The 11,060-nt window shown below is 38.1% G+C and overlaps 1 protein-coding gene across 1 annotated transcript in view; it reads right to left on the bottom strand.

Annotated features, from left to right (window-relative positions):
* Window positions 1-7,440: 7,440 nt before the first annotated feature.
* OTOGL (otogelin like) overlaps window positions 7,441-11,060 on the bottom strand; it is a 169,022-nt gene continuing 165,402 nt past the window's right edge. Inside the window, exons 55-56 of the mRNA XM_086398845.1 lie at window positions 9,627-9,706; window positions 7,441-8,735 (exon numbers count right to left, since the gene is read on the bottom strand). Of these exons, the coding sequence (XP_086254971.1) occupies window positions 8,535-8,735; window positions 9,627-9,706 (281 nt within the window). The 3' untranslated portion in view covers window positions 7,441-8,534. The remainder of the gene's footprint in view (window positions 8,736-9,626; window positions 9,707-11,060) is intronic.

The following is an 11,060-nucleotide window of genomic DNA, read 5'->3' as shown; positions in this document are numbered from 1 at the left end:
GTTGGCTTAAAACTCAACATTTAGAAAATGAAGATCATGGCTTCTGGTCCCATCACTTCATGGCAAATAGATGGGGAAACAGTGGAAACAGTGACATACTTTATTTTGGGGGGCTCCAAAATCACTGCAGATGGTGACTGCAGCCATGAAATTAAAAGACACTTACTCCTTGGAAGAAAAGCTATAACCAACCTAGACAGCATATTAAAAAGCAGAGACATTACTTTGCCAATTAAGGTCTGTCTAATCAAAGCTATGGTTTTTCCAGTAGTCATGTATGGATGTGAGAGTTGGACTATAAAGAAAGCTGAGTGCTGAAGAGTTGATGCTTTTGAACTGTGGTGTTGAAGAAGATGCTTGAGAGTCCCTTGGACTGCAAGGAGATCCAACCAGTCCATCCTAAAGGAGATCAGTCCTGAGTTTTCATTGGAAGGACTGATGCTGAAGCTGAAGCTCCAATACTTTGGCCACCTGATGCGAAGAACTGACTCCTTGGAAAAGACCCTGATGCTTGGAAAGAACAAAGGTGGGAGGAGAAGGGACGACAGAGGATGAGACGGTTGGATGGCATCACTGACTCGATGGACATGAGTTTGAGCAAGCTCTGGGCATTGGTTATGGACAGGGAATCCTGGCATGCTGCAGTCTATGTGGTCGCAAAGAGTTGGACACAACTGAGCAACTCAACTGAACTGCTATTAGTTTTAGGTGTACATCATAGTGATTCAATACTTTTATATTTTAAACTTCATTTCAAGTTTTATTATAAAATATTGGCTATATTCCCTGTGCTGCATATTACATCCTGTTTCTTATTTATTTTATACATAGTAGTCTGTACCTCTTGGAGAAGGAAATGGCAACCCACTCCAGTGTTCTTGCATGGAGAATCCCAGGGATGAGGGAGGCTGGTGGGCTGCCGTCTATGGGGTTGCACAGAGTCAGACATGACTGAAGTGACTTAGCAGCAGTAGCAGCAGTGTGTACCTCTTAACCCCTACCATTATCTTTTTCCTCATTCTTCTCCTTTCCTCATTGGTAACTGCTAGCTTGATTTCTATATCCATGAGTCTGTCTCTGTTTTGTTATCTTTGCTCATTTCTTTTATTCTTTAGATTCCACCTATAAGTGATAATATACAGTGTTTGTGTTTCTCTGTCCAACATTTAATAAGCATAATACCATCCAGGTCCATGCATATTGTTGCAAATGGCAGAATTTCATGTGGCTGAGTAATACTTCATTTTGGGCTTCCCAAGTAGCTCAGTAGTAAAGAATCCCACGTGCAATGCAGGAGACTCAAGTTTGATTCTTGGATCAGAAAGATACCCTGGAGAAGGAAATGGCAGCCCACTTCAGCATTCTTGCCTGGGAAATCCTATGGACAGAGGAGCCTGGCAAGCCACAGTCCATGGGGTCACAAGATAGTTGGACATGACTGAGTGACTAAACAACAACAACAGTATTCCATTGCATGTATATATCACATCTTTATCTAGTCCACTGTTGATGGAAACTTAGATTGTTCCCATAACTTGGCAATTGTAAATAACACTGCTGTGAACATTGGAATGCATGTATCTTTTCAAATTTGTGTTTTCATTTCCTTTTTTAAATTAACTAATTTATTTTAATTGGATGATAATTACAATATTGTGATGGTTTTTGCCATACATCTACATGAATCAGCCATGGGTGCACATGTGTTGCCCAATCCTAAAGTCCCCTCCCACCTCCCACCACATCCTATCCCTCTGGGTTGGCCCAGAGCACCGACTTTGAGTGCCCTGCTTCATGCATTGAACTTGCATTGGTCATCTGTTTTACATGTGGTAATATACATGTTTCAATGCTATTCTCTCAAATCATCCCACCCTCACCTTCTCCCACAAAGTTCAAAAGTCTGTTTTTACATTTGTGTCTCTTTTGCTGCTTTCCATATAGGATTGTCATTACCGTCTTTCTAAATTCCATATATATGTATATATATATACACATATATACATTAATATACTGTATTGGTGTTTCTCTTTTTGACTTACTTCACTCTTTATAATAGGCTCCAGTTTCATCTACCTCGTTAGAACTGACTCAAATGCATTCCTTTTTATAGCCAAGTAATATTCCACTGTGTATATGAACCACAACTTCCTTATCCATTCATCTGCTGATGGACATCTAGGTTGCTTCCATGTCCCGGCTATTGTAAACAGTGCTGCAATGAACATCAGGGTACATGTGTCTCTTTCAGTCCTGGTTTCCTCCGCATGTATAAACAGCAGTGGGATTGCTGGGTTGTATGGCAGTTCTAGTTCCAGCTTTTAAAGGAATCTCCACACTGTTCTCCATAGTGACTGTACCAGTTTGCATTCCCAACAGTGTAAGACGATTCTCTTTTCTCCACACCCTCTCCAGCATTTATTGCTGGTAGACTTTTTGATTGTGTCCAATCTGACCAATGTGAGATGATATTTCATTGTGGTTTTGGTTGGCATTTCTCTAATAATGAGTGATGTTGAGCATCTTTTCATGTGTTTATTAGTGATCTGTATGTCTTCTTTGGAGAAATGTCTGTTTTAGGTCTTTTTCCCACTTTTTGATTAGATTGTTTATTTTTTCTGGTGTGTTTTCATTTTCTTAGGCTATATAGCCAACAGTGGCATTGCTGGTTCATATGGTAGTTCTATTTTTAGTTTTTTGAGGACTTTCCATCTTGTTTTCCATAGTGGTTGCACCAATTTACATTCCCACCCACAGTGTACTAGGGGTCCTTTTCTCCACACCTTTGCCAACATTTCTTATTTGTAGACTTCCTGATGATAGTCATTCTGATGGGTTTGAGGTAATATCTCATTATGGTTTTGATTTGCATTGCTCTGATGATTAGCGATGTTGAGCACTTTTTTCTCAAGGCTAATATGCCTGTTAGCCTTCTGTATGTCTTCTTGGGAAAAAAACGTCTATTCAGGTCTTCTGCCCATTTTTAAATTGGGTTGTTCAATTTTTTTTTTTTTTACATTGAATTGTATGCGCTGTCTATATGTTTTGGATATCAACCCCTTATAGGTCATATCATTGGCAAATATTTTCTCCCCTTCAGTAGCTTGTCTTTCTCTGTTGTTGATGCTTTCTTTTGCTATGCAAAAGCTTTTCAGTTTAATTAAGTCCCATTTATTTTTGCCTTTGTTTCCTTTGCCTTGTGAGACAAATTCAAAAAAAATATTGCTATGATTTATGTCATAGTGTTCTGCCTATATTTTCTTCTAGGAGTTTTATGGTTTTTGATCTTCCATTTAGGTCTTTAATTCATTTTGGTTATTTTTGTATATGCTATGTGAAAATGTTCTAATTTTATTCTTTTGCATGGATGGAGGAGCCTGGTAGGCTGCAGTCCATGGGGTCACAAAGAGTCGGACACGACTGAGTGACTTCACTTTTACTTTTCACTTTCATGCATTGGAGGGGGAAATGGCAACCCACTTCAATGTTCTTGCCTGGAGAATCCCAGGGACGGGGGAGCCTGGTGGGCTGCCGTCTATGGGGTCGCACAGAGTCGGACACGACTGAAGCGACTTAGCAGCAGCAGCAGCAGCAGTCCAATTTTCCCAGTACCATTTATTGAATAGACTGTCTTTTCTCCACTGTATTTTAATGCCTCCTTTGTCATAAATTAATTGATCATAGGTGTGTGGGTTTATTTCTGGGCTCTCTATTCTGATACATGTATCTGTTTTTGTGCCAGTACCATATTATTTTAATTACTGTAGCTTTGTCGTGTAGTCTGAAGTAAGGCAGCATGCTAACTCCAGCTTTGTTCTTTTTTCTCAAGATTGCTTTCACTACAAATCCTTAAATAAATTAAAAATTATGCTTAATTTAATATCAGATCAGGGGAGGCAGGGAGAAAAACCAGCAAAATAACAATAGAAATTATTCATATGCATGTTTTATATTTTTTTCCTACAAACAATACAAGAGAGTTTGTTATTTACTCTTCTTTCCAACATGACAGTAAATCAAACTCTGTTGATTTAAAGAGCTATAAATCACAACTTGTAGTTTTAATGTAGTTTGACAGCTGTTTGACAATTGTTATTTACCGAGGTGAAGAAGACTCTTGAAGGAACTGATTTAAGGAGAGTGAGACAGAAGAGGAGCAAAAGCTAATACAAGTCCAATTGTTATAGAGCAGGCCACTGCTTACAAAAAACACAGATATATCTGGAAAGGCCAAATGGAACCACACATCTTGGAATAGTCATTGAGGATGAGGAGTGACAGTGAGCAGTTTACCTTCTGGTTCCTGGACCTGTCCTTCATTGTTCAAAGTTTATCCCACAGAGTATTAATTCCCCCCCCCGCTTTTTTTTCCCAGGCTGCATTTCTCAGTTCTTCAGGGTGATCAGGGGGTGTGGTGCTTTTTCTGGGCTCATAAGTGGTGGGAAAAACCAGATCCCCTATGGAAGGCATGGGGGAAGGATGCAGTCCTTTCTCTCTAGAAGACTGAGACAGTGGTCAGAATAAGGCAAGGAGGCAGATGGGTGAGTCTGGACCCACGGCACATGTGCTGTGCTGTTGCTGCCTAGGTGCCTCAGGCTGTCTGGAAGGAGAAACTACCATGGAGATGGGAGTGGGTTCAGCTGCAGAAACATAAGCATGTATCTGACCAAATCTAGGTATGAGTACATCACGAACAGTGCACATACTGATCCAATTAATCATCTACTCATCACCTTTCAACTCATTTGCAATGGGCTGAGTGTTTATGTTCCCTCAAAATTCATATGTTGAAATACTGACCTTTCATATGATGGTATTAGAAGGTGAGCCCTTTGGGCAGTGAATGGAACACGAAGTGGAGCCCCCATGAATGGGATTCGTGTCCTTTTATAAGACACCAGAAAGTCCTTTAACCCTTCTGTCATGAAAGGATATAGCAAGAAGACTGCTGTCTTTGAACCAAGAAGCAGACCATTCAGTTCAGTTCAGTTTAGTTCAGTTGCTCAGTCGTGTCCGACTTTGCGACCCCATGAATCACAGCACACCAGGCCTCCCTGTCCATCACCAACTCCTGGAGGTCACTCAAATTCACGTCCATCGAGTCGGTGATGCCATCCAGCCATCTCATCCTCCGTCGTCCCCTTCTCCTCCTGCCCCCAATCCCTCCCAGCATCAGAGTCTTTTTCAATGAGTCAACTCTTCGCATGAGGTGGCCAAAGTACTGGAGTTTCAGCTTTAGCATCATTCCTTCCAAAGAACACCCAGGGCTGATCGCCTTCAGAATGGACTGGTTGGATCTCCTTGCAGTCCAAAGGACTCTCAAGAGTCTTCTCCAACACCACAGTTCAAAAGCATCAATTCTTCGATGCTCAGATCTCTTCACAGTCCAACTCTCACATCCATACATGACCACAGGAAAAACCATAGCCTTGACTAGATGGACCTTTGTTGGCAAAGGAATGTCTCTGCTTTTGAATATGCTATCTAGGTTGGTCATAACTTTCCTTCCAAGGAGTAAGCGTCTTTTAATTTCATGGCTGCAATCACCATCTGCACTGATTATAGAGCCCAAAAAAATAAAGTCTGACACTGTTTCCACATTATTTCCCATGAAGTGATGGGACCAGAGGCCATGATATTCGTTTTCTGAATGTTGAGCTTTAAGCCAACTTTTTCACTCTCCTCTTTCACTTTCATCAAGAGGCTTTTTAGTTCCTCTTCACTTTCTGCCATAAGGGTGGTATCATCTGCATATCTGAGGTTATTGATATTTCTCCCAGCAATCTTGATTCCAGCTTGTGCTTCTTCCAGCCCAGCGTTTCTCATGATGTACTCTGCATATAAGTTAAATAAGCAGGGTGACAGTATACAGCCTTGACATACTCCTTTTCCTGTTTGGAACCAGTCTGTTGTTCCATGTCCAGTTCTAACTGTTGCTTCCTTACCTGCATATTAGGTTTCTCAAGAGGCTGGTCCATTACCAGATGCCAAATCTGCTGGCACCTTGATCTTGGACTTCCCAGCCTCTAGAACTGTAAGAAATAAATGTCTGTTGTTTTTAAGTTGTTCAGTTTATGCTGTTTTATTATACCAGCCCAAACTCAGATGCCACTTCATTTTGGCTTTTGTTCGTAAAAAGAAACACAAATGAATTCCATTTCTATAAATCAAATGACTCATCAACATTTGACAGATCATAACTCCAATCCTTTGTACAACCTTCTATTTCCTTGGATTCTGTGGTTGCTTCACTGAGGCTCTGAGCTTAACTCCAAACTCAATGACTATTCTTTCTCAGTCTCCTTTCCTGACTGTTTTTTTCTAAGATCCTTTATACTTATAGCTAACTTAAAATGAGGAATATATGATACAGATATAGTTCAAAAGTCAAAAAATATATTGTTCTGCATGGAGAAGTTCATATCTCAGACTGTATCGACCCTGAGTTAACATCTCTTTATTCAGATTACTATTCAGTTGTCCCAGCACCATTTATGGAAAGTCTATTTGTACCCCCTCTGCTGATTTATGGCCACCTTGAACTAGAATTTGGGTTCACCTTCATGCACTTTCTCCATAGGTGTGCTTATTTATCCAATACCTACCTTCTCACTAGACTGTGAGTGACATGAGGGTAAGCACTGTGTCTATTTATATTGCCCATATTCTCAGAGCTTAGAACAGTGCCTGGCACATAGGAGGTGCTCAATATATGTGTGTTGTATTTAGAATGTTTATGCAGTCCTAGGAAAAGGTTTCCCTTTTTCCCCACAAATGTGTTTAGAGATAATTAAGTACTTTAACATAATAGTAAATATTTAACAGAACATGAAAATAAAGAAATCATGGTAGACAATATACAATATTATGTGCCTCCTTTGAGGTCCATACAGTTTCCCTTCAGCAAAGTGTGAACATATTTTAACCAAAAGCATTTGATTCAGTCTGGATGTTAATAGGAGTCAACAAATATTGAAATGTTAATGTCTTAGACAGAATACTTCCAAGTGTTATTATGCACAAATAAGATAAAATCAATTTTTATATACAGTAGATACTGGGGCTTTGAAGATTAAATATTCATTTCATTCTTTTATCCATTTCTAAGTAACCTTGGAGGCCCCAAATATCTAACCTGTTGTAATTTTTCTGGGTAGCATGATTTTGTAATAGAAACAAATCACCTAGCTCAGCCTAGTCCACCAGGCTCCCACATCTGCTTTTCAGTACAGTTTTACTGTTCTCTCACTGATGTTTGACTTCATTTGATCCTCACAGCAATCATACTAAGTGGGGCATTCTCTCCTCTTTACAGATAAAATCTATAACTATACATTAGGAGTGGCAAAGAATTGGGAGATTTGTAAAAAACTCAGAATATATTCGTTGTAAATGTCAATAATCTACTGTATTTAAAAAGTACAGAATTCCATTGTAGAATTATTAATACATTCAAACAACTTTATTTCATCCTTCATTGGCAAAACAGCAACATGAACAGAAAAATAGCATGCAGCTTCAATAATTAGGCAAATATTGAACACATCTCAAAAACCAGACATCTAAGAGTTAGTAAATAGCTAACTGAACATTAAATAATAACAACCTATTTTAAAACAGTTTTAATGGTAAAAAATAAAAATAAAACCCCAAGATCTCTCTCCTCTATTTAGCAACTGATACTCTGTTTCCCTATTCCTTATTATCCAGCTAACTATTATATGGATGTATATACATATGTACATGTGGCATTTTTCCTTTTTTTAAAGGCACTGAATTTAAAGTTATTAATTCTAGGCAAAGCAAACTCTTTAGGAATAAAAGGTTCTGTGATACACACCTTACCATACTGTTCAAAAGAAAAGAACACATTACTGGAAGGCAAAAGATGTAGACTTAATCCAACTGTTAACATGCATTCATTACGTTATTATACCAAATGAATTTGTACAAGTTATACAGCTTCTCTGGTTATGTGATAAACTTGCAAACTAAGGGAAATTTGCAATTACATCCTTAATGTCCACTCAGAATTTAAATAATATAATATCCTATTGTTCTATGATCTGTCTCTAAGCAGACCGCTCTTTATGACTATCTAAATTAAAGTTGTCACGATTAGCTGATTACATTTGCCAGAATAAACACTAGCAATAAAAGGGTATCTTAATTTTAATATCTATGGGAGACTTTAAAATAAAATAAAATAAAAATTGAATGAACTGAAAGAAACCTACAAAACAACTTTCTAATAGATGAGAATATAATTTCATGTTGCAGTTGTATACATAACAGAATTTCAGCTGAACACCTTAAGTTCATTTGATTCTGTAAAATAGACTAAATCGATAAACCTAATTTTTCTTGGAAATTGTATAGATTTTGCAGCAAGTGTTAAACTGCCATATCCAATAGTCTGAAAAATACATATTATTATTAAACCGTATAAATCTGCCAGGCGCCTTAAAAAGAGCTGATAAAGTTAACTGCATTTGACCTTATGATGCTGCATAGAGTTCCTGGAATCCAAGAGCTTAATTCCACTGGCACGTGCAGTCTATAGGCTCCTGGAGGGTGTGCAGGACTTCGGTGCCGTTGCCTGAGCAGTAGAGCGGCACCGTCAAGTTGCGCACCCCGTTTTCACGGCAACACTTACAGAATCTTAGATGGCTCTCAATATTGATGTTATATATGGTGGCTGATGGGCATTTTCCATCGCAAGATGCAACATTTATCTGTAAGGAGAGACAATGAGAAAAACGTCTTAAAACTTTTAAAACGGTGATATTGATTCCACTAAGGTAGAGTCCCTTGGACAGCAAGGAGATCCAACCAGTCCATCCTAAAGGAAATCAGTTCTGAATATTCATTGGAAGGACTGATGCTGAAGCTGAAACTCCAATACTTTGGCCACCTGATGAGAAGAACTATCTCATTTGAAAAGACCCTGATGCTGGGAGAGATGGAAGGCGGGAAGAGAAGGGGATGACAGAGGATGAGATGGTTGGATGGCATCACCGACTCAATGGACATGAGTTTGAGCAAACTCCAGGAGTTGGTGACGGACAGGGAGGCCTCCCATGCTGCAGTCCATGGGGTTGCAAAGAGTTGGACATGACTGAGCAACTGAACTGAACTGAAGGTAGCATATTGATTGTCCAAGATGGCAATCAGACATAACTCAAAGTATGAAATGTGCACACATAACTAGACAGATCTATGGAATATATTAATCACAATCTAATGATTCTATTTAAGTTGTATTATATCACAACTAAGTAGACTACAGAATCATATAGGTCTTATAAAAGTGGGCAAACTTAGACACAAGACTATTTTTGCTAATTAAAATTGCATACTTAAGACAATATGTGGTCAAGTATATTTAGATTTAAATTTCCATCTCTCTGGATTGAAATTATCATTGAAATAAACTGTTGATTATTTATTCCAAGAATAAATTCACACTTCTTCACAAACAGAATATTTTATTCTTAGAATGTAGGGATAATCTCAAAGTTAAATATTTTAAGTATTGGCATTTTGTTTGCTTACCAGTGCTGACACACATATACTTCTGGAAAGACATCGACCTTTTACATAACAAATTATATTTATCCACTTACAGAGCTTTGACTTATACAGTCCTGCTTCCTTATAACTGACTTGATAATCACTTTCTGGCATATTCTTTCTTCTCGTTTACCTGATAAAACATAGAATGTATTTATTCATCCAAAGGTTCATGTCAAATTGTTTCTTAATTCAATTAAACATATGAATATATTTATAATTGAAAACATATATTGATATGAAATGTATTTCTATAATGAGATAGTTGAAATTTTACTCTTACGTAGTTTATGTTCAATATTTATTTTCAATTTCTACATATATTTTCTCACATATTTTCTAGCCTTATATTTATCTCTTTACCTTATTGTCTTCAATAATTACTATGATCATAAATCAAACATATTCTACACATGGAGTAATGCTAACATCAATCTGTGTGTGCAGGGTATATTTTAATATTATATATTAAAAAATCAACCATGTTATATATAGGTAAATACACATGTACATAATTAAGGCATACATACATATATAAATCTCTTTTAAAATATAAGTTGATAGATTTAAGATCACTTTATCTTAATGGATATTAATGTAAAATTATGCATAAATGTAACTGAATTGTTACCAACCATGTTGAAATGTATGGATGACTCATACTTGATTCTACGGCTCTGAAATGATGTCACAATTTCTAATGAAAATGCCTTATATTAAGTAATATATTATTATGCCTCTGTGTGCATGATGGATTGTCACTTGATAATATACCCAATAATATATATTTAATGCTGTACAGCATATTGAAAAGCAGAGACATTACTTTGCCAACAAAGGTCCATCTAGTCAAGGCTGTGGTCTTTCCTGTGGTCATGTATGGATGTGAGAGTTGGACTGTGAAGAAGGCTGAGCGCCGAAGAATTGATGCTTTAGAACTGTGGTGTTGGAGAAGACTCTTGTGAGTCCCTTGGACTGCAAGGAGATCCAACCAGTCCATTCTAAAGGAGATCAGCCCTGGGTGTTCTTTGGAAGGAATGATGCTAAAGCTGAAGCTCCAGTACTTTGGCCACCTCATGCGAAGAGTTGACTCATTGGAAAAGACTCTGATGCTGGGAGGGACTGGGGGCAGGAGGAAAATGGAGCAACAGAGGACGAGATGGCTGGATGGCATCACCGACTCGATGGACGTGAGTTGGAGTGAACTCGGGGAGTTGGTGATGGACAGGGAGGCCTGGCATGCTGTGATTCATGGGGTCTCAAAGAGTCAGACATGACTGAGCCACTGAACTGAACTGAACTGAATGCTGTATGATAGTGGATGTAATCCCTGAATCAGGATGCAAAACAACCAAGGTTCTTATCTCACCCTGTTACTATTAAGAATTTGCTTTGTCACTTTAGGAATACCATTAAACCATTCTGCTGAGTTTCCTTATTTGCAAAAGACTGGAGTTAGAGCTCCAATCTTTAAGTGAGTTTAGTCA

Source organism: Bos grunniens, chromosome 5 (genome assembly GCF_055505025.1).
Source record: "Bos grunniens cultivar Pamir isolate PY7600 chromosome 5, Bosgru_T2T1.0, whole genome shotgun sequence".
In the NCBI taxonomy this organism is placed as follows: Eukaryota; Metazoa; Chordata; class Mammalia; order Artiodactyla; family Bovidae; genus Bos; species Bos grunniens.
This window is presented reverse-complemented; position numbering and strand designations above follow the sequence as displayed.